This window comes from Euprymna scolopes, chromosome 42 (genome assembly GCF_053919585.1).
Source record: "Euprymna scolopes isolate OS-2025 chromosome 42, ASM5391958v1, whole genome shotgun sequence".
In the NCBI taxonomy this organism is placed as follows: domain Eukaryota; kingdom Metazoa; phylum Mollusca; class Cephalopoda; order Sepiida; family Sepiolidae; genus Euprymna; species Euprymna scolopes.
Window position 1 is genome coordinate 16,128,460 of NC_136523.1, and position 25,266 is coordinate 16,153,725.

A 25,266-nucleotide genomic window follows, 5' to 3' on the forward strand; every position below is an offset into this window, starting at 1 on the left:
TGTCCAATTTCTACTGTACACTCTTTAACCTTTATCCTCGAGTGGCCTCTTGGCCTTGATAATGTGGTGATGCCTGTGTAAAAAAAAAAAAAAATACAAAATTTCCGTCAGACCTAACTAGTAGTTTATGAGAAAAAGGGGAAGCAAGTTAAGATAAGAGAAAATAAAAAAAACAAAACAGAAAGAACGAGAAGGGGGGACAGAGAGAGAGAGAGAGAGAGAAAGAGAGAGAGAGAGAGACTGAGAGAGAGAGAGAGGCGGGGTAGTGCTTTGCTGCTTGGGGAGGATTGAATCAAAGAAAGTAGAAAGAAAGGGGGGAGAGGCGAGTATACCCAATCAGAGAGGAAAAGAAAGAAAGAGAAAAGATAGAAGAGAGAGAGAATGAGCGACAGAGTGTGGTGGGAGTGGGTAAAAGTAAACAGAGGGAGAAATAGAGAGAAGAAGAAAGAGAAGGGGTGGTAAGTCAACAGAGAGAGGGGGGGAGCTAGAATATTGAACAAAAGTAAACAGAGAGTGAGTGAGGGAGGGGGTGAGTAGACGAAAGCCGAGAGAGGGTAAAGGAGAAAGAGAGGGGGTAAGTAGAAGTAAACAGATACAGAGGGGGAAGGATTGAATAAAAGTAAACATAGAGAGGGAGGAAAAGGGTGCGAATATACTCACGCGAAGAGGAAGAGTCGAGATAAATAGAAGTAAAAAGAAAGAAAAAGAGAAGGGTAGGAGGGGAAAAGAAGCCAAAATGCTGAACGTCGTTGCTCGGCAACAAACAATATTAAAACGAAAAAAAAAAAAAGAAAGAAAGAAAAAAAGAAGAAAGAAAAATGGCCGCGACAGATGAAAGCAGTGAAAGCGAACTTTCAACAAAACTTTGTCATTTAACTTTGTCCCGAGGGAATTTCCAAGGAATTGGAAAATCTGATCGCAGGTAAGTAAGATTCAAGATATAATATATATATATATATATATATATATATATATATATATATATATATATATATATATATATATATATATATATAAAGAAAAAAAATCTTGGGGGGAAAAAGAAAGAACATTTTTTTTTAATTTATTGTCATTATAAGTTTGTTAAAGTTTAAAACTTTCTTTCGAAAATCTTCAGAGTATTAATCGCACCATTATTTTATTTATTTATTTATTTATTTAGTGCTTTGCTTGGTAAGATAGAGTTGACAGATCGATTTTTTTTTTAATTTGTGGTTTTAAGCCAGAACAACAGTACTTAGTTAATTGTCATGTCGAAAATAGTAATATATCCAAAAATTATGAAAATTCAACTGCTATTGTGTTTTTAGTAAAATAAAAAAAAGTTGTTTATTTGTTTTTGTTGTTGTTGTTTTTTGTTTGTTTGTGTGTGTGTGTGTGTGTGTGTGTGTGTGTGTGTGTGTGTGTGTGTGTGTGTGTGTGTGTGTGTGTGCGCGCTTATGCATTTTTGGTACCGCGCTATTTTTAAATAGCTTTTTCAGGTTAAATTCAAGTTTCACGATATCTTTGTTTTTATTCAGTTGTACGATGGAAAGAAAGCGCATCATAGCATAGTTACAAAACACCCTCCCCTCCCCATGTTAAGAATGGCTTTCGAAATAATAACGTATTATTTCAGCGTGGTACCAAAAATACTCGTGCATTATTGATCCGTGCTGAAATAATAGCGTTATTATTTAGAAAGCCATTCTTAACATGAGGAGGAGAGTGTTTTGTACCTATTCTGTACTTTAACCTTACAATTAAATAAAACAGATATCACAAAACTTTAATTAAACCTGAAAATACTATTTAAAAAATAGCGCGGATCAATAAGTGCACTAGCACCAAAATACATAAGTACATTGTTTTTACTTGGGAGTAACCACTATCAATGTCCGAAGGCCACTCGAGGATAAAAGCTAATGAATGTAAGATGGTAGTGTAGTAATCGTTAATGGTGTAAATTGGGTAGCATTTGATTATTTATGAGAATGGCTCAACAAGAACTTGTTTTATATTGAATCCTACCATGTTGTATCCAACAGGGAAGCAGGCCAGCGGACTAACCAGTGTTCCACAGACGGACAATTCTGGGAAATAAGCTTTGTTCATGGAATCTGTGTTTAGTTTTAGGCACGGATAGCGAGTTGAGGAAATTGTAATATAGTGGTTGCAGATAGTCGAGTGTTTTTTTTGTAAAAGTATAGCAAAAGGAACCACAGATTGGAGTTCAGTCGAGCACTTGCCATGAAAATAACGATAGAGCAGAGACAGGTTTGTAGCGTCTCTTCTGTGGGAAAGAGGTTGCAGAGAAAAGAAAAGGGCATCCCCGGCATCACCTAAGCTGGTTTTTGAACTCTATGAAGGCTGGATAGGGCGCTATCGGTTAAAACAAAACGTTGGCCATTAAGGTCGCGAAACAGGAGATAGTATCTCCCCTGTATTCGCAATCTTCAAAGTGATCACATTTAGAGTAAAATACCATTTCCCCAAATTTTCCGTAAACATTACTTTAAACTATAAATAATTTTCTACTCTGAATTTTCGTAATTTTTTTATATATTACTATTTTCGACATGACAAGTAAGTACTGCTGTTTTTGCTTAAATCCACATATTTAAAAACAAAAATCGATCTGTCTTAACAAGCACCATTTATTTTTTTACTAGCAGGGGAGGGGGCGTTGCCCGGTCGTAAAATACGCTTAAATATGATATTTTAATTTATGAAGATTTCGATAAATTTTTACTTTCTTTCTACCTTAACACTCACTTTAAAATGATGACTTTTTAGGGTTTTTGAATATGCTGAAAACGAATATCACATTTAAATTTTGCATAGACAAGTAGTTTTCTGGATACTAAGAATTTTTCCAATGTATCACAATGTATGTCAATAGCGTTCGCCATTCTTAATATGGACAGGAGGGGATGTTTTGAGACATGCATGCTCATTAGTACTTTTCAGTAGGGGAAAAAACATGACCATCAATAAAAATCTAATGGTCTTAATATCCAGAAAACTACTTAAATTTAAATATGATATTCGTTTTCAGCATACCCGAAAACCTAGAAAATCGTCATTTAAAAGGTAAGTGTTGAGGTGGAAAGAAAGTTTTTAAAAAATACCCAGATTTCGTATATATTATAGAGCTAATTCTTTATCGATTATTACATATTATATTGTACCCAGTATATAGCAATGATTTCAAAAGTAAAAAAAAAGAAAAGAAAACAGTAACATCTCTTAGAATCGAAACTGAAACCGAAATTTATAGTCGCTACCGTTTGAGCTATCATCAGTTGGGTGAAAAAATAGCTAAAAATGAACTAACCTTGACGTACTATATATATATATATATATATATATATATATATATATATATATATATATATATATATATATATATGCGTGCTGGCGAACTTTAAGGCGACTTATGCCTTGCCAAGTTCTTTCAACTTTGACCCCATAGCAGCTATTTTTACCGAGCAAAAACCCATAAAAAACGTTCCACTAAAAATACAATCATTTAACCCACTTCGCACCGCTCTGCGACCTTTCGTCTCTGAAGATATGCAGTTTTAAAAAATGGGAACAGACAGACAGACATAGTGAGTTTTATATATTGAGATTATTTATTTATCTAATATATATATATAAAAGGCTATATGTCTGTCTGTGTCCATATTTTCAAACTCTATCTCTTCCGAAACTAAAAGTCGCAGAGCGGCACTAAGGGTCTAAAATGATTGGATTTTTTTATGGACCATTCTTTTATGGGTTTTTTAGCCGGTGAAAATAGTTTTTAAGGGGTCAAAATTTAAAAAAATCGTCATACATTTTTTACATTCATCTTAGTTTATTTTTAATTTTTTAATTTTAACCAGTTCATATTCGTACAGTGGTAACGTCACCAGCTTTGAATGCTACTGTTTTGCTTTCGATTTCGATTCTAGCTGATGGCACCCGAATACATTTTTTTTTTTTTTAAATCACGATTCTATAAAGATATTTAGTTCTCTCCCACTGCAAGAACTTAGACACCAGGATCAGAAAGTGTGATTGAGAAGTCAGCGGCCCCGAGTAGGGCACTCAAAACGTGCCTGGGCAGCCCCATCGACATTCCTCGATGAGAGCGCCTCAGGCGATTAGCAATAAACTAACCCTTACTCAAAGAGATAAGGGTGGGTGGATCTCCTAAAACTGCACAGAACTTAACTCCTACTGCAAAAATCAGCGGGGACTAGCTCATTACAGGAATGAGCTTATCTCTGTTGATTTTGGGGGAACGAGTCTATAATAATACAATATATGTCATGGTAACATATTGGGTGGGTTTCTACCAGTAGTTTGTATAATTTTTTATTTTTAAGTCATCATCAAAACTTTAAATATTTTGGTGTCAATTTGCGGTCATTTTTTTTTGTTGTTGTTCTCATGTCCTTCTGCTCTGATATCTCTTTTATCTGAACTCCATTTCAACCTATGACCTAAAACTATATCCGACGGTGAGGCCCCACCTTTCGGGTCTTGGGGAGTGTGGAGCCACCCTTTAATTATCATTGCTCCCAGGTCCACTCTGACCCGGAGTGGTAGTACCTGTTAGGGTCCCAACTATGGGTTAAATAGAATGTGACTTAAAAAAAAATATATATATATACTCCATTAAAAATCGTTCCTCAAAATAACTAGATTCGGCATTAAATAACCTGAAAAAGGTTGATATGCCGTAAAACAAAAACAACCAACCAACCATTTCAACCTAAATAGTTTCTGAGTTATCAAGGTTTCTATGACATAACTTTTTTACATGGAAATTGCTTCAGACAAGGCATTGTAACAGAGTCACGGACGCAGATTGCAGTGGCATAAAAATATGCAAATGACCAAGCGGCTGCATGAAGTAACATCACAGCAGAGACAAAAACGACATGTGGACAATGTTTGAAGCAGACATCGAGGCATGTTCGAGACTTAGAGGATTTTAAACGTGTTCAAGACACAAGATGGCAGAAAAGGACGTTTTTGAGATAAAAGAGAGCAGGAAAGGATGTGCTTAAAACATAGGTGTTCATTGAAATGGGATTCGAGATGAGACAAAAAGTCACATGCAGCCGGAGAAGGAGAAATGAATTGCTTAAATATTTTGAGAAAAAAATGTGTTGTTGAAAATACCAGATATAAAGGCTTTTGTGACCCCCCCCCCCAAAAAAAAAGTGCGTTCCTTTCTTCTGTTTTCTTGGCAACAGAGTCAACAACGTATTCGGTCTGTTAAAATGTAATGATACCATTAGAAAAAAAAAGGTGTTCAATGTTACAGCATGAAGCCACTTTACCACCTCAAGGTCAGAAGCTAGGCAATGATAAGTATAAGATGCACAGATTTCAATCCAGAAAACAGCAATTAGCCCCCCTCCTTTATCAGAAGCAAAAACTGTGGTTGGTTCATCACATTGCCTTCACCACTATAAACAAACCATCTGTGTGGATTTCCGAGCAACTGAGTTGTTGTGGTGGGATCTCATATCTCGAAATTGACGGGAGCGTCTATTGGAAGCATCAGTCACGGAATATGAGGACTAGAGGATCAAATAAGAGAAGTGAGTGGCGAGGGTGCCAAAAGAGAATAAAGTCTTCTGTTTGTTACTCCATGCAGACTCCCGTGTCTGATCTAAAGACTCCTGAAAGATTGGAGGTTACATCGTCCAAAACGTTTGAGAACAACATTCAAGATGAGATCTGTATTCTGAATATATGAAATAGTACAAACTAGCGGGACCTGTGGAAATTCCACAGCGGCAGTAAAAATAATTGTTGATTTTACTTCAATAATAATTATTTCTAATTAAAGATATTTTGTAGAATTAAAAGAGATTTAACTTACTCTGAATCTATTTTTTTTTTAAATAAACTCTGACACACGTACGTATTAAATATTTACCAACCGTTTTTACATTACAATTTTAAGAACAAATTTTCTATGAGAAATCGTGTCAAGGCAGCCATTAATACAGGATATGGTTTCACTAAGAAAATGAACATAAAATTAAAAAACAAAAAAAAAACATGTTTTCTTCAAAACGTACGGCTCAAAAGCGACATCATTTCCATGGCAAGTGCTCGTCTGAGCTCCAATCTCTGGCCCCCCCCCCTCGCCAATCTTTCACAAAAAACACCCATCTAGCTGAAACCACTGTCAGTAATTTTCCCCACTCTTTATCTGTGCCTAAATCAAAACGTGGATTCCATGAACAAAGCTTCTTTCTTAGAAGTGCACGCCTGTGGAACTCTCTTCCGTTTGCCTGTTTCCCACCTGACTACAACTAGAATGTATTCAAGTCCAACGCAAACAAATTCCTGATAAACCGCCCCCTTAAGTAAAACACTTTATCAAACCTCCATTACTAACGATTACTACGATATTATCCCATTGATTACTGTGCGCGCAATAACCCTTATCCCCGAGTGGCTTCCGGGCCTTGATAAATGGTGACTACCATGTAAAAAAAAAAATTACATTGCGTCTTTGGTGATCGGGAGATCTTATTTAATAAAAAAGGAGGATAGTAGGTAATAACACACTACGAACATTAAATTAATGTATTTATATACTAAAACAATTTAATGTTCGTAGTATGGTATCACCTTCTATCCTCCTATTTAATAAATAGGATCTCCTGATCGAATAATTTATAATCTGGAAACCGTGACACACACGTACGTACGTACGTACGTACGTTAAAGGTACTATAGTATTAATATACAGTAGAACCCCGGGATACGGTGACCTTAGGATACAGCTTTTTCAGGTTACGATGTGGAATACTATGTTTTTCCAGCCTCTGGTTACAGTATTTGCCCCGCCTTACAGTGTTATTTATATAATGTTATTTGATTATATACATGTGTATTATATAATGTATTATAGACTGTATTGTATTTTTGGTTCCCCCCTGACAAAAGGAGGGCGGACCTTTAAATTCACACTTGTCTGTTCGTCTGTCCGCACTTTTCTCAATAACGACGCCTTGGAATTTTAAAAAATTTTGCACAAACATTAAACATGAGTAAAAAAAAGTAACAGAACGGATTTTCCAGGAAAACTCCGGTTGCCCCCCCCCCCCTACGGGTGCCTTTCGGGTTAAAATGGCTAAAATTGACACTTTTTTGGCTATTAAAAAAATTGATGGCTTGGATTTTTATAAAACTTTCTGAAAAGTTGTAACTAACTGATTTCTATGTAATTTTTTTGTCTGTACTTCACGATAACACTTGTGTGTGCCCCAGGGGCTCTTTTAGGGACTATCTTATCATATTTGTCCAAAATTTTCTGTGTATGTCAATTTAGTAGTTTTGCATGGTACTGAACACAAATTTAAATATGTTAAGGCCTTGGGGACTTTTGTAGTTAAATAGAGGTGGGAGCAATGATTGACTTAGACATTTCTTTTTTTTTTTTTTTGCATGGTGCAGAACTCAAATTTACATATGTTAAGGCCTAAAACTGCAACGCTTGTTCATTTTCACCAGGATTTGACGTCCCCTGGGGATTTTGGGGGCTAAATGGGAGGGGGGGAGCGCAAATGCTGAACTTAGTCATTTTTTTATGCCTCGTTCATTGCGCACTCATAGGTGACCATCTATGCTTCACTTGTTTCAGGTTACAATGTGGAATACAATGTTTTTCCAGACCCTGGTTACAGTATTTTCCCTGCGTCACAGTGTTATTTATAATGTTATTCGATTATATCGATATACATGTGCATTATATACTGTACTGTATTTTTTTACTAATTTTTAATGCTGTATCCCGGGATTTTACTGTATAGATTAATAATCTTCATCTAAGAAATTTCGATATTTTGTAATCTAATATATAAAGAGCAATTGTGTGTGTGTATGTTTGTATGTCCAGCTAAAACTCTCAAATCTCTCTCTCTCTCTCTCTCTCTCTCTCTCTAGGAATCTGGTAACTGCTCCTTTGAATGCACTTGGAATTTCAAAGAATGAAAAATGCACTTATAAGGTAAGCTAAAAAACCCCTTACTTCCTCTTTCTCGCAGAAGAGACGTTGCGAGTCAGTCTCTGCTCTATCGTTACTTTTTTTGGTTGGTACTCGACTGAGCTTCAATCTATGGTCTCTCCTTGTAAAACGTTTGCAACAAATACTCGTCTGGCTGCAACAACTGCCAACAACTTCTCCCATGCCACATCAGTGCCTAGAACTAAGCGAGAATTGCATAGATAGATTCTTTCTCAGAACTGTCCGTCTGTGGAATGCAATACAGTGTGTCTGCTTCCCGACTGACTATAATATGGTCGTCTTCAAATCTAATTTGAATATATTCCTATTGAGTCATAGAAAAAGTAGGCTTTTAATATCACTATCAGAGCAAGAAAAAATAACTCAATTTTATAGGTGTATAGAAAAAGTATATTTTTCAAATCTATATGCCTATAAAGTTGAGAGGTTTTTTTTCTCACTCTGACAGTGATATTAACAGCCTACTTTTTCTATTTAAAAAATTATTAAAACAAACTTTTTAATATACTCAGTTGTCGATATACGAGCGACTACATAAGGTTAACTAATTTGTATATACCTTTGAGTAAATATTAACAATTATTTTTATACCTACAGACACTAGTGTTTAATGCAATCATCAGGGTAGGAAGTGATAATTACTGCTGGTCAGAAAATTTGAACCAAGTCACACACAAATATTGATATATATGCACACACATATATATATATACATACATGCATATATATGCATTACATACTCACATATTTACATGTATATGTACACACACAGAAAGATATATATGATGATGATTGCAACGTCTTGTCAGACGAGTGCCACTCCCTCAGACACTTAAAGTCCATGAGCCCAAAAATGACTTCCATCGCCACAGGACCATTTTAATAGACAAATGCCTGAGGGAGTATCTATATGTAGATGATGTTACAGAGTCTTAGCTTTGTACGACAGCTAAGTCTCTCTCTCGGTTCAAAATGTTGAGATCCAGCAACAAGCAAGAGCAAGATAGCCAGTAACAAGTTAAACTGCAGACCAGCTTAATGCGGGTACTGGTCTCCTGCTTTATGGTTTTTTAAATCAGAGATTTGCTTCTCCTAGAAAGGTTGCCTTCACCACAGCTTACGGGAGCCCTCTCCACCCCAACACACACATACATACACACAAACACACACGATTCTAGTTGGCCGTTGACCCCGAAAAAGGGTGCATTCGCCCTTTGAAAGGTCTTGTTTTTAATCCTTCAGCGAGACTAGCCACCCTCCTCACCAAAAAAGTCTGGTGGGAGAACCAGTTTAGTCGCCGGTGACCCGACCATGAGGCAGGTAGTACTGGGTTATATAGTACCAGTAGCATATGACATGACCTGACATATAAAGGAAATGCTTACAGTACCTGGTATTCCCAAGCAGTCACCCATCTAAGTACTGACCAGGCTCTACGTTGTTTAACTTCGGGAATCGGACGAGAACAGGTGTTTTCAATGTGATATGCCGGTAAGCAAGATATATATACGCGCAGACATATATGCATATATATATATATATATATATATATATATATATATATATATATATACACATTCTTGTAAATTACAGGACACTATGAGAGACCGGCGTCGGATGAGGAAGCAGGTTGGTCAGACAAATCGCTGGCGACTACCAGAGCCTCTCGGAGGTGACTTGCTTGGGACATCGCAGGCGTTGAGAGCAGTCATGACACCACTAAATGCAACTATGCAGAGAATTATATCGGGTAAGCAACATGTCTTTTCTTCTGCTGCCATGAAAGAAATATTTTACGATTTTCTGAATTTTTCAGATGAGGATGATTCATTGTATTATTTGGATTCTTCCGACTATGGTTCTCATCTTAAGTGTTATTTTCACTATGTTTCGGTCGGTGTAACCTCCGACCTTCTTCAGGTGTATCTTGTTGAATTTGGGAATGTTTCTGTCAACAAGATACACTTGAAGAAGGTCGGGGATTATATCGATCAAAATGTTGTAAAAATAACATTCTTGTTGAGAACGGTGGTCCGAAAAATCCAAATAATGAGAAAAAAAATTTTGTGTATCTGTTTTAGGCTTATTCTCGATTGCAGTCATTCCTATGACGTCATTTCTCCTTTCCTGTATTCCTACTTCTGTCCTCACAATTTTTATGTTTTTATTATTGTTGATTTATTAATCCCTTGTGATATTTTGGTATCACTGGGCAACTTTTTGAATGTTGTCTAGATTTCTACAGCTGATTTAGAGTATTTTTGCACTGCTGACTTGTCAACCTTTTTTTGGGGGGGGGGGTTATTTAATTGTGGGTTTGTTTGTTTGTTTGTTTTTTTTCTTAATTATCTAATATATAAAAGGCTATATGTCTGTCTGTCTGTCTGTCTCCATATTTGCAAACCTCATCTCCTCCAAAACTAAAAGTCGTGGGCCTCAAATGGTTGAATTTTTTACGGACCGTTCTTTTATGGGTCTTTAGCCGGTTAAAATAGTTTTTTTTTTTTCCCTACATTCAATTTTGCTTATTTTTAATTTTTAATTAGTTCATATCCGTGTCACGTTGGTACAGTGGTAACGTCACCAGCTTTGAATGCTACAGTTTCGGTTTCAATTTTAATTGATGGTACCCAAATACTTGGGCCCATAACCTCTAGAAGTGTAAGCCATGTTTAGTTTCAGAACAGTTTCCAATGGTTCGTTGTTCTAAACAAGTCTTGAGAGGTGACTGGTTTGCAGTAGACAGAACAGTTTCCGATGGTTCACTGTTACACACAAGTCCTGAGTGGTGACTGGTTTGCAGTAGACAGTTCCACAGAGAAAATATCCTTACCATGTCGAGACGGAAAAAAAGATGCAAAATTGCTACAGGAAAGTTTTAATATTTATGGAGCAATTCTGGTTTCTGATTGGTTGGTAGCAGAACGTGAATTAATTCGATTCGTCAGTTCCTAGCAGCATCGTTTATAAATAGAATCGCCCGACTGTGTGGGATCATACCCCATTATATCTTCAAAATATTGCAACAGGTACTCTTAAAACGATAGACAAAATAATTCCAGAATCATTTACAAATTGACACTAGAGGTTTACTGAGTCACACTCATTGTTGTTGGTTAATTAAAATATAGTTGTTAACTGTATCATTTCAAGTTAATTAAATCTTAACCATGATTGTATCATGGATACAGAAGTGTAAGAGATGGTTATTATGTGTAGGTAGTTTTCCGGATATTAAGCAATGTAATTCCTTGCGTTATCAGTGGCAGCCATTTCTGTACATGCAAGCGCGCATGTCAAAAATATGCTTAATATTTGGAAAATTACTTGTTTACATCAAATTTTACTGCAGTATTCGTTTTCAGCATACCCGAAAACCTACAAAAGTCGTCATTTTAAAGATGATTGTTAAGATGGAAAGTTGTTAAAAATTTACCAAAAAATGCTTTCAGGTTGCCCAAGAAATAAAAATTATTACTAGGTGGCCATAAAGTGGGTGGTAATTTTACGTTTAATGTATCTATATACATTAAACATAAAATGTGCACACACTTTTTGAAAAATGTGATTTCTTCATATCATGAAAGCTTTTTATCTGCGCCATTTTTAAATGTTGTATTTGTTTTCAGCACCCCTGAAAACCTTTAAAACTCGTCATTGTTAAGGTTTTTGTTTCGAGTTGGAAAGATTTCGAGAGGAAGAGTTCATTGTTATCTGTAGGGTGGGCACCACAATATTAACCCTTAGCCTTGAATAATGGTGACTCATTAGTATGAAAAATTTTCTCATAATATTCTTCATCATTCAACTAATCATCCAGCAAACTTATTTACCCTTATCCTCTAGTGGCTTTTGGCTTAGATAAATTGTGCCAATTTATTTTTGTTTGTGAGCTGTGTTTTAAAGTTTTTTACTTACACTGCATATATATTCTCTGCCGATGTCGGATTCCCGGCTGCCAAAACAACTCTTCTATGGGCCGCTAAAAGAAGGAAAGTGCACCCGAGGAGGCCAGAAGAAACGATATAAGGATCTTCTGAAAACAAACCCAAAGAAGCGAGGCATCGATAGATACACATAGTAGACCCAGACCAAGGACAAGAAAACCTGACCATCGCCAAAGGCACAGTCACCTATGAGCTTAACCGACGTGCGGACCTAAAGGAGAAGAGAAAAAGAAAGAGGGAGGGAGAAGAACATCCTCAAATGAAAACGGAGCTGTCTGCCTTCACTGTTAAAGGCAGTTCGAGGCCAGGATCGGCCTTGTCGGCCACCACCGAACACACTAAAACCCAGGACATGACCACCATCTTCACTACTGAGGGGTTGCCAATAGAGATTCTCTGTCAATTTTCTTTTCTCTCATTTTGGCATGATGAATTGAATAGTTTTCACGTATTATATATATATAAGATGTTTTTATTGTTCCTCGTATTATATATATATAAGATATTTGTATTATTCCTGGTCTTAGATGTTAGTATTTTCATTTTAAAAGAAAAAAAAAATATGTAAGATTATAAATTACTCAAGTAAGGTTTGAACCTGAAACCTCCAAAAGACTGTCATTTAAACTTGGTTGTTAGTCAACGCTTTTACGTGTTTCACCATGGCTCCTTTTATAATTATGTGTAATTGGAATTATTCTTGTCTTCCATTCTAGCTGAAAATCCACACTCTTCCGTAAATGTTGATCCAAACAAACCATATTCGTTCCGGCAGATGACAAAACAACCAAGATCGGCTTGGTCGGCGCCCACATCGGCCGAAACAAATCGGTATGTATGATCAGCTCGCTGGCATATAAGGATAAGAGTCATCTGCCCTTGACAGTAGGAGGCAACCAGAGTGATCTCCCCTGGACAGGAAGGGACTAAAGTGACCTCCCCTGATTTCTATAAAAACGGCGCAGACATTTGTATTTTGTATTGAGCTCACCACGAGCTGGAAGGATACAATATCCCACTTGACTCTTACAGCAGGATCAGGAATTAATTAACATTCAAAAATTTAACATTAGTTTCCTCTTTTTACTAACACTGTACAACCATTGACTGTAAGTGTGTGTAAAAAAAAAAGTCAAAAACGGTATTTCCAGATAAAGGTTAGAGTAAGCAGAGAAGTGGAAAATTCCATTAGAAGTTAAGACATTTGAATTAGGGATATGTGTCAGGATATGAGGTCAAGAACAGGATGTCCATAGTGACCTGTAGCTATAAAGGTTTTAAAATTTTTTCTCTATTTCTCTTTGGTAGACAAGCTGGTTGGATATGGACATCATTTTTTTAAGCTCTGTTTTTATCTGCTCCTCCAGGGAATAGGTGAAAGAGAAGCTGATACAATATTTAAAAGACTAAACCGTTAAAGTGCATGAACAGCTGAACAAGTATGATTTGGCATTGTTTTACTCGTTACTTTAATATAGAAGGAGAGGGATGATGAGGTGGGGGAGGATATAAAAAACTTCATTATGATTAAGTTGACGGAGTATGACGTTATGGACAGGATGGAGGCAGAAAAATCTTTTGGTTCAGTCACATAGCAATGAAGGCATCTATATGGCAAAGTGATGAGGGTGAAATACGTTTTCTCTATTTCTCTTTTGCAGGCGAACTGGTTGGGTTCAAACGTCAATTTTAAAGTTCTTATATTTGTCCATTGCTCTTCAGAATGGGCAAAGAGAAGCTGACATGCAGAGAGGAAAAATCTTTCTCTTTGGCGGACAAGCTGGTCGGTTTCGGACGTCAGTTTTTAAAGCTCTGTATTTTTTAGTCATACAGCACAATCATGTTGACACACCAGTTCTCGCCAGATCACCAAAGTTAAGCAATTTCTAAGCTCAATAATAAGTTTCGATTTGAAAACGTTGACAAAACAATGAAGATCGGCTTGGTTGACATTCATATCGACTAAGAGAAATGGGTATGTGTGAATAGCTCGCAGGTTCAGAAATATAAACGTCTAACATTCAATAATAAAAAAATTTACCGTCGATTTCCTCTTTTCTGGCAGAATTAATGTTAAAAACGGTATTCTCCAGGTAAAGGTAAGATTAAGCAGAAAAGTGGAAAATTCCCTTAAGCAATTAGAATGACATATTTTCTTTTTCTTTTGAAAAACTCGATCATTTTTTGCAAAGTTAAAAACTAAAACAATTTTTCACTACAAAACAATCAAACCAAACACCATGAATAAATATTTCAAAATAAAAATGACTGAATTTAACATTGGTCACATTCACAATCGTTTTATATTGTTTGATTTCCATAAAATCGTTTTTCTCCAATTTTTTCTTCCTGTTTGTGTCTTACCACTCATGCAACAGAATTTGTAGAAAATAAATTTTTATACTTATTTTATCATGAATGGGGAGGGGGGACTATCTTGATCCCGGTCCAATTTTCTAAATTTGATTTTCTTCATTTTTTTTCTTGAAGGGTGAGAAAATTATCCAAAACTGAACCATCGACACAAAATGTGTTTTATCAATACACAAAAAAAGCAACTTCCAAATCAGCAGGTACGTTTTAACTAAAATTTATTATTTATTTATTTTAAAATTGGAAGGAAAATTTTTGAAAATTTTTATTTAGTTTAAAAAAGAATTTAGTTGAAAAATAAAAAAATAATTTAGTTGAAAAATAAAAAAATAATTTAGTTGAAAAATGAAAAAGAATTAAGTTGAAAAATGAAAAAGAATTTGGTTGAAAAATAAAAAAGAATTTAGTTGAAAAATAAAAAAAGAATTCAGTTTAAAAATAAAACAGAATTTAGTTGAAAAATTAAAAAGAACTTAGTTGAAAAATAAAAAAGAATTTAGTTGAAAAATGAAAAAATAATTTAGTTGAAAAATGAAAAAATAATTTAGTTGAAAAATAAAAAATAATTTGGTTGAAAAATAAAAAATAATTTGGTTGAAAAATAAAAAAATAATTTGGTTGAAAAATGAAAAAGTTTTTTTGTAAAATGAAAAAGTTTTTTTGTAAAATGAAAAAGTTTACTTCAAAAATGAAAAAAATTAAGCTGAGAAATGAAAAAAAAATTTAGTCGAAAATTGAAAAAATAAAAAGAATTTAGTTGAATATTGAAAAAAGAATTTAATTAAAAATTGTAGAAAAAGAATAAATTTACATTAAAATTATATACTTAGAAAAAAGAATTCAGATGAAGATTAAAAAATAAAACAAGAAAAGAATTTAGTTGAAAACTGAAAAAGAGAATGAATTTAGATGCAAATTAAAAATGAAGAATTTAGATGAAAATTGCCAAAAAGAAAAATGAATTTATTTATCTATTGGAATTCTCGAAGATGAGTAACTTGTATGTTTTTATTTATTTATTTGCAAACTGTTATCCTCATCTTTATAGTTGTTGTTTCAGAACGTTTCGGCCAAATACTCTTCTGGATTTCCTCTGGTATTTAACCACTACGGAATACGAATGCTGAATCTCTTAACTTATCCTCAGAAATTATTGCCTTCCATTACTGCTATCGTCTCACCATGTTTTGGCCAACTAATCCTCTAGCCGGCTTTGGGTAGGATTGAAACCGCTATCTTCAGACAATGCTCACATGGAAATGTAGAGATTCAAATCCTACCAAAAGCCGGCCAGAGGATTAGTTGGCCATAATGTAGTAAGATGACAACAACTATGGAAGGCAGTAATTACTGGGGTACAGTTAAGAGATTCAGCATTCCTATCCCGTCGCGGTTAACCATCTGATGAAGGCCAGAGGAATAGTTGGCCGCAAGGTCTTGAAACCACAACTATAGGCTATGGGCCAGAGGCTAAAAAAGGGCTTAGTTTTTTAGTTAGACATTTTATTCATATGAGAAAATTTCAAGTGTTTCTAGGAGTATTTTCTATGCTGCTTTCAAATTTGAAGAGATCTCCAGGCTAAATGTGCACACTGCTTCAGAAAAAGGGAGATAATACAGGGTGTGTCATTTACTGAAAAAGTCCATTTTCATGGTTCACTTTATAAAAAGTTAAATACTACAAGGGTAGAGATAATAGTCCACAAATAATTAAATAAAAAAAGAACTTAGTTGAAAATTTTGAAAAAAGAATTTAGCTGAAAATTTGGAAAAAAAAGATTTAATGAAAAGAGATAACGTTATTTAATAGAATTGAAATAAGATTCAGTCCTGCAATTCAAACATATTTATATCCTATTACGCCTGGCAGCTGTGTTACAAAATTCATAATGATCAGTTAATCAGTTTAGGAGTAAATCCTGTTTATAGAAATATATAAACATATACACATACCTAACTTTATATATAGATATAATATTATGTCATGAGAGGACAAATATGGAAAAATTACCATTTCCTACATAAAAACACGTGTTAGTCAAACCTGGTTGATATATTCTAACATTTTCAAAATCACAAATTACCTGCATGGCACGTTTCAACTTCATCACAAGTACAGAACAAGATATACATAAGGTTTATTAATGTATAAGCCCCAGCTCCCCCCAAAAGGAGCGCTTTTCATCGTGCCACTGCAGGACCCATACTTATTGTCGTTGCTGAGATCACTCATCTTCATAAAAGCCTAATTGTAAATAGTATATTATATATAATTCTTCCAGTTGTAAAAATGTTAATAAATTATTTCATACTGTTAATCTCCGTAGAATCGTTTTCATCCAATTTTTTCTTTATATTTATGTTTCATCACTCGCACAAAAAATCACTTCACAACAACAGTTTGACGGATCACATCAGTTGGACGCAAGCTCTTAGGATATTGACTCTAAATAGACGTTAATAGCATCATAACTTCAGTTATTAAATCAGCTCTGAGAAGGAACGCTAAGTTGGGAGCGGCCTTAAACTATTTATGACTCCAGCCAATTTCCTGGGATGAAATCCGGTCATAAGGAATTTCGTAAAGCAAACCTAATACAAACTCCCTCATAAAATAAACAGACACTTGGTAAGGGGCAACTGCTTTTTGGTGGCATGAGGTAGATTAACTGTCTTTCTTAATAGCTGTCATCCATGTCGTTAGCTATGCACCGATATGCTTGTGTGACCTCTGCATTTGAGTTTCGCCTTACACACTGAAAATTGTAACACAAAGGTTTTCCTTCCGAATAATCTAGTGTTACCAAATCATGTTGCTATTTTCCCCCCTTTCTCTCTGGAAAACTCAATCATGTTCTGCAAAGCCAAAAAGAAAAAGCAACATTGCGAGTGGATTATGAGCCCGATTTATAGGGACACCCTCAGTGCAGTAAGATGCTGCTTCACATTACATTTAAATTTCTGTGCATGTTGACACAGTCCTGGAAACAGAGAGCAGGGAGGAAATTCCAAAGGCAAGCAGTTCAAAGAAAGAAACCATTAGAGTAGAAAGCTTTCCAGCATCTGGAGACCTCTACAGTGAACGGTTGGTATTTTGCTGATTGTTGGGAGTGTTTATGTCGAGGGAACACAAGTTGACCTATAGATCATAGTTTGCCCACGCTGGCCTTAGGTGGTATATGATTTTTTTTTTTTTACTACAATTTAATCTGAACAAGGCACATTGCTGCTTAAGGGGTAACTGTGGATTAGGGGCCAGATTTATAGGGGCATCCTAAGTGGGAAGTTGTACAGCAATATGTTTGTTCACATTACATTTGAATTTGAATTTTACAGTTTGGGAGCAGACAGAGAATTCCAAGGACAAACAGTTTAAGAAAGGAAATTATTAGAGTAGAAAGTTTTCTTGCATCTGGGGGCCTCTACAATTGTCATATAGCTGTCTGTATCTATCTATCTCTCTCTCTCTCTCTCTATATATATATATATATATATATATATATATATACGAGCAAACAGTTAATAAAACATGTTAAAAAACACTTTGAAATGAGTTAAAAACATATTTAATCTGAAAAGGAAGCACTAGATAAGTGGATAGTCCTTAATCCGCGGAGTTTCAAAGAAATACTTTCCTTCTCATCAGAGGGTAGGAATTAGCAAAATGCGGGATTGGATTTTGCATGCAGAAGTATTTTTTTATTTCATTTTATATATATATATATATATATATATATATATATATATATATAGAGAGAGAGAGAGAGAGAGAGAGAGTGTGCACATATATGTGTCTCTTTCTCCATGTGTTTGCATATTTATAAATCTGATCGTCTAGTAATGTTCGTTGAGAGTGCAGGTGTTTCTTTACGTGCATGGTTTTGTGTGTGTTTAGACATTTAGCAACAGTTTAATAATGGGACAAATAACGTAACATGGACAGCTCTTTACGAGTGATGAATAACCATTTCTGGGGTTGACATCAACAAACGGAAACACATACCTTCTTCATTTTTTTTTTTAGTTTCTCTCCATTCTCTCTTTCATGGTTCTGACATGTTACTACGTTTCGGTTGTCCTCCTTTTGTTGGTTTAGAACTATCTCTTTTATGTATAAACTAGCGGGGGTACCCGGCATTGCCCGGGTGTTTGTAGGTGTGTGTGTTTTTGGGTAAATGAAAAGAAAAATCGTTGCTTGTTTAAAAAAAAAAAAACGAAGCCTTGACACGCAGTTGGAAAATAGTAAAGTGTGAAAAAAAAAAAGGTACCCGTTTTTGACGAGTTATTGACGTGAACTTTGAGTGCGGGATAGTGTTTTATTTATTTATTTTATATGAAAAAGATTAATGTACATGCAGCGATTGTAAGCAACAGCTATTCAGCAGTTAATATTTTCTGCGGGACAGTTTATAATGAGGTCAATAAACCGGTTTGTTTGTTTTTAACTAACTTTGGGGAAAACCAGCTCCCTGTTTATTAGGGGGAGTATCTAGTCTTAAAATAAAAGCTACTGTCTAATATGACGAAGCCAACATTGACCAAACGTTACATAGCTTTCTGGAAACCACTGGCTGTGGGCCAGTAATTCGAATTAAGTTTCACTTTTTTTATACCAAAAAACAAATGCAACACGTGCCGATCCGAAAATGTTTAATAATTAACGTTTCAAAGTCAGGCAAATTAAATAGAGAGGCGACCACCATTGTTAAGTCGTAGATATTATCATTTAGACGTGATATAAAAAATTTTAAAAATGAGCGACGGTCTCAAGAATCCGACGGAAAAAAGCCTTTCTTAGACATACACAAAAAGCGAACATACATACACACATTTTCACTTTTATATATATAGATGTTTATTTCACACCCTGGGGTTTGTGACGGCTATATCTTCCTAGTCTGATGCTCCCGAACGTGAAGACAATCTCTTTCGATCCTACCACTAGCAAACTCCACTCTGAACTGTGTCATCTCTCAACTAAAACCTATGTACACATCTAAACTCTACCAAAATACTCACATACATATATTACATATATATATATATATATATATATGCATATTCACACTATGAACATTTTGACATACACATTTCTAAGCATTGTGACTACTTAATGAACTTTCTTTACGAAACACATGTTCCATCCATCCATAGCCTTGAGCCTCTGGAAGGAGTTCTTTTTACAGGGTGAGAGTGCTGGCACCACGCCCAACCTTCCCAGAAGGTACATACAGTGCCTAGCCTTCCCAATAGTCACCCATCTGGTACTGGCTAGGCTCAACATTGCTTAACTTCGGTGATCTGGCGAGAACCGGTTTGTCAACGTGATTGTGCCGTATATGAAACACATGTTGGCATGATAAAATTTTTTCATTATTTAAAGTAAGCTTTATATTCTTATCTCTGTATAAAAATGTTTTGCTATAAAATCCCATTTTTCTCAATTTCCCTTTTATAAAAAACTCTGTTTATGTTTTATGCAGCATTTGCTCTCTTAATATCTATTTTTTTTTTTTTTTCAGGCGTTTCTTCACCATCACCCCCTTCCCTCCCTCTCTCTCTTTCATGGTTCTAACATGTTGCCACGCTTTGGGTTTCTTCCTTTCGTTTTGGAAAACATCCAAACACAAACTATTTCTTTTATGTATAACCGTTTATTTCACTGACTTGTGAGGGCTATCAATAACGTTTGTGAGGGCTATCACTTGCTAATCTAATGTCCCCCAGCTCCCGGATATGGAGACCATTTCTTTCGATTCTGTCACTAGCAAGGTTTCACTCTCGACTGTACACTGCTATCATTGTAGGGCACAGTGGTACAACAAACAAAACAAAAAGCACTTCGCAACACCATCCATGCAAAAAAAAATAAAAATTCTTTAGTTCATGGATTTATTGCTGATATGGGGGAGTTAAGGGAGCACAAATTGGCTTTAGAGGAGATATATGATCTCTGAGTTCTTTTGTTATCGAGTTAATCGAGGGTAGTTATGTTGAGGGAATACAAGCTGAGTCTTAATTTGCCCACACTGGCCTTAGGTGGTATATCATTTTACTTTTTCTTTGAGGGGGGTGGGTATTTTACTTCAATTTAACCCAAACAAGGTACAATGAGACGTAAAGGGAAACTAAATTAAGGGCGAGATTTATAGGGACATCCTAAGTGGGGATTTGTACAGCAAGATGTTTGTTCATACTACATTAAAATTTCTGCATATTGGTACAGTCAGGCGAGTAGGGGTGGAATTCCAAAGACAAGCAGTTTGAGGAAAGAAGTCACTAGAACAGAAAGCTTTCTGGCATCTGGGAACCCCTCTATATTGAAGGGGTGGGATTTTGTTGCTTGTTGAATTGATCAGATATTTGTGTCTTACCATTCAGGCAAAGCAAAATAAATTTCTTTGGTTCCTTCATCATGAGTGCTAATATATGTGTGTGTGTGTCGGGGGGGGGGGAGAATGTTAAGGTAACACAAGTTGGCTTTGGTGGAGGTATGTGATCTCTGAGCGCTTTTGTTATAAATGTCTTTATTCCAAGTGATTAAATATGCGCTTTTTAGGAAGCAACCATTAAATTAAAACCCGTTTACGCAAGGTCAAACTTCCCCGTGAAGTACCATTTCTTTTGGGGAAGGGGCGGTCAATTTTTATGACATGCTCCAGCGTATTATAAGCACCCCAACCTCCCCATGTTAAGATCGGCTTTCTTAAATTATTTTTCGTCTCTCGTTGCAGATATTATTCTAAAATGCCTAAATATTTCTTGGAAACTCCACAGCCAGTTCATCATGAAATCCCCGACTTTGCAGCGACTTCTCGAGTACGCATCGGATGACCAACTGCATCACCGCAACCAGAATAATTCTTCATCAATGCCTCAAAAAAGGTCCCCTACGAAAAACGAGCCCCAACTGCAGAACGGCCAGCCCCACAATAGCCCGACAAAGCAAGAGCAGGTGGTCAGTGCCCGGACGGATCAGTACCCGGTCAGTGAACTTCGGCAGCGAAGGAGGTCTTCCTCCTTTGAAGAATCTATATTCTGGCCGTGTCGGTCATCGATCTCACTGACCACGTCAACTTCAATAGAATTGCACTCAGAGAAACCGACCATTATTCAACTGGACATTGTGGATTCACAGGTTACGAAGAAAGGTTAGCGATGGTGCCGTTGATGTTTTTTTTTTTTATAGGTAGACTAGCAGGGCGCCCAGTGTTGCCCAGTCATAAAATATGCTTGAATATGATATTTTAATTTATGCAGATTTTGTATTATATTTATATGTGTGTGTGTGTGTGTGTGTGTGTGTGTGTGTTTATTTTATTATATTACACCTTTTATTCATATTAATCCATTAATTTATGAATCTAATTGTAACTGAGTATATATATATACATATATGTAAATGTCAATTGAAGTAAAGGAATAAATTATAAGATGGTCAACATCATGAATTTTGGAATATAGTTTTTTTGTCATTTATTTACTATATTGCTCTGTAATTACATTGAGCTTCTTAAATAAGGATTGGTATATATATATATATATAATATATTTCTACAGAAATGTATGTATATATATATATATATATATATATATATATATATATATATATATATATATAATAATGTATATATGTATATATACATTATTATAGAGTCGTGATTTCAAACGTAAAAAAAAAAATTATTTGGGTGCCTTCAGCTGGAATTGAAACCAAAAGCCAAACTAGCACTCAAAGCTGGTGATGTTACCACTGTATCAAGATGACACGCATATGAACTGATTATAAATTAAAAATAAACTAAGATGAATGTACAAGATGTATAAAGATTTTTTCAATTTTGACCCCTTAAAAATTATTTAAACTGACTAAACGCCCATAAAAGAACGGCCTGTAAAAAATCCTATCATTTGAGGCCCCAAGCGCTGCTCTGTGACTTTTAGTTTCAGAAGAGATAGTTTGTAAATATGGAGACAGACAGACGGACAAACATGTAGCCTTTTATATATAAGACTAGCAGGGAGGGGGGGGGCTGGATTTACCCAGGCAAAAAATACGCTTAAATATGATACTTTAATTTGTCCAGATTTCGTATATATTATTATTAGAGTCGTGATTTCAAAATTAAAAAAAAAAAAGTATTTAGGTGCCATCAGCTAGAATCGAAACAGAAACTGTAGCATTCAAAGCTGGTGACGTTACCACTGTACCAACGTGACATGCACATAAACTGATTAAAATTTTAAAATAAACTAAAATGAATGCCCAAAATGTATAATGATATTTTAAATTTTGACCCATTTCTGACCCCTTAAAAACAATTGTAATTGGCTAAAGAACCAGAAAAGAACAGCCCGTAAAATATCCAATCATTTGAGGCTCTTAAAGCCGAAAAAAAACTAATAAGGAATGTTTAAAAGAATATGCTAATTAATTAGATCTTTTGCTATTGAATGCAATTCCACAACCCATATATAACAAAGTTGTATTTTCTTTTTAAATAAATAGAAAAAAGGTTTGCCTTTTTTCTTCTTGGCCTTTGGGCCAAGATCTTTATTCTGTTATCAAATTGTAGTATCTGTTCCGGCAGATACTGCAAGCAAAGACCATATGTGGGGGAAACCCCACATATAAGATCTTGGTCAATGTAGGGGCAACCCTTCATACCAATTGTCACTATCCAGCTCCCCTACTCCCCGGGGAGTTGGCCCCCATTTCCTCTTCACTCCTCACATTAAAAATTGGCCTTGTGCCTAATTTGTTCGATGGGGGAGCAAATAAATACCCTATCCAGCTCCCCTACTCCCCGGGGAGCTGGTCCCCATTTCCCCTTCACTCCTCACATTAAAAATCGGCCTTGTGCCTAATTTGCTTGGTGGGGGAGCAAATAAATACCCTATCCAGCTCCCCTACTCCCCGGGGAGCTGGTCCCCATTTCCCCTTCACTCCTCACATTAAAAATTGGCCTTGTGCCTAATTTGCTTGGTGGGGGAGCAAATAAATACCCTATCCAGCTCCCCTACTCCCCGGGGAGCTGGTCCCCATTTCCCCTTCACTCCTCACATTAAAAATTGGCCTTGTGCCTAATTTGCTCGGTGGGGGAGCAAATCAATACCAACCCCACATATCAGACCATTGCTCTTGAGCAATCAGTTATTGGTCAATGTAGGGGAAACCCTTCATACCAATTGTCACTATCCAGTTACCCCTCGGAGGAACTGGTCCCCCTCCTCTCACTCTCCATATTAAAAAAAACGGCCTTGTGTCTAATTTGCTCAGTGGGGAAATAAATAAATAACTAAATAAATAGAAAGATGGGTTTCTAATATGAATATCAATACACAAAAAAAACAAAAAATTATAGGAGTATAGATAGATGCCTTGATTGATATGTGACACTTTGATCAAACCAAAAGATTATTTTGCGCTTCATCCTTTTCATAATGCCATACTCCATTCATGAAGATTCTCATATCCTCCTCCTCTTCATCCCCCTCCTCCTTCTATATCAAAGTAACAAATAAAACAACGCCAAAAATATAATTCTTCAATGGTCCATACTCTTTGAGGGTTTAGTCTTTTAAACATTGTCAGCTTCTCTTTCACCCATTCTCCGGAGGAGCAGACGAACAAAGACAGAGCTTCAACAATGACGTCCGAACCTAGCCATCTCGTCTAACAAAGAGAAGGAAAATATTTTTTTTTTTTTTTTTTTTACCTCCACTGCTATGTATCCCTTTAGACTTCCAATCGAGGATGTAATAACCTGACACGTAGCCTTAATTCTAATCTTCAACTTCTAATAGAATTTTTCACTTTTTTGCTAATCTTGCCTTATGTGGAGAATTCCATGCCAACATTATTTTTAGACATCTACACCCAATTGTGTTACATATAGATGCCTTCATCGCTATATGTCACTTTCGACTTTCAATTGATGATATCATAACATAACACCTAGCCTTGATTCTAATCTTCAACTTCTAATGGAATGTTCTATTTCTCTACTTAATCTAGCCTTATGTGTAGAATTCCATTTATAACATTATTTTTAGACATCTACACCAAATCAAAAATGTTTGTTTGCTTTTTTAAAGTCGTAAATGTTTTTTGTTGTTTTTTATATTATGTTGTTTGAGAGAAATTTGTTTTGATTTTTATATTATTTTGCTTGATAGTAAATGTTTTTTGTTGTTTTTTTATATTATTCTGTTTGATAGAAAATATTTTTTTGTTGTTTTTTACACTATTTTATTTGGTAGAAAATGTTATTTTGTTGTTTTTTATATTTTGTTTGATAGAAAATGTTTTTTTTCTATATTTTGTTTGATAGAAAATGTTTTTGTTGTTTTTATATTATTTTGTTTGATAGAAAATGTTTTCTGTTTTTTTATATTTTGTTTGAAAGTAAATGTTTTTTATTTTTATATAATATTTTATTTGATAGTAAATGTTTGTCAAACAAAATGACAACTTTTGACTCCTTAAAAACTGTGAATGTATCAACAAATAATTTAATTCCTTTAAATTCGTATTGGAACAATGAATCAGAATCGGGGAATCGGAAAAATTGTGCCTATTTTCCGATGCCAAAAACGATTCCTTAATTGCCGTTTTTTATCTGACTTTGTTTAAAACAAAATCTCCAATGATGGTAATAATAATAAAATAATTAATATTTATTGATTTTAAACTAATAGTAAAATTAAAATCTATAGATTATCCCCCCTCCCCCCCGACAGTTGTATTTTCACGTTTGAGAAAATATCAGCACCTTTTACATGTGTTTTTACGGTAATCGGGGAAAAAAATAACAACTCGAAGTTGTCTTGATGAACGGTTGTTCGGAGTAGAATCTGGTAATATGCTTTAGGTTTTTGGTGTATCTTTCGATGTCTCACCCAGGCTGCTATACCTGT

General features: G+C 35.3%; 1 protein-coding gene and 1 pseudogene across 2 annotated transcripts in view; one reads left to right on the plus strand and one right to left on the minus strand.

The window, feature by feature from the left end:
- The first annotated feature begins 727 nt into the window (after nucleotides 1-727).
- LOC145266938 (BTB/POZ domain-containing protein 16-like) overlaps nucleotides 728-25,266 on the plus strand; it is an 81,952-nt gene continuing 57,413 nt past the window's right edge. The window contains exons 1-6 of one of the 2 annotated variants that reach the window (XM_080122752.1): nucleotides 728-922; nucleotides 7,945-8,008; nucleotides 9,620-9,776; nucleotides 12,690-12,804; nucleotides 14,464-14,546; nucleotides 21,081-21,497. In XM_080122752.1, coding sequence (XP_079978878.1) covers nucleotides 819-922; nucleotides 7,945-8,008; nucleotides 9,620-9,776; nucleotides 12,690-12,804; nucleotides 14,464-14,546; nucleotides 21,081-21,497 — 940 coding nt within the window. In that variant the 5' untranslated portion in view covers nucleotides 728-818. The remainder of the gene's footprint in view (nucleotides 923-7,944; nucleotides 8,009-9,619; nucleotides 9,777-12,689; nucleotides 12,805-14,463; nucleotides 14,547-21,080; nucleotides 21,498-25,266) is intronic. The other variant, XM_080122753.1, reaches the window with a different exon arrangement.
- Nucleotides 9,405-9,523, minus strand: LOC145267389 (5S ribosomal RNA; annotated as a pseudogene).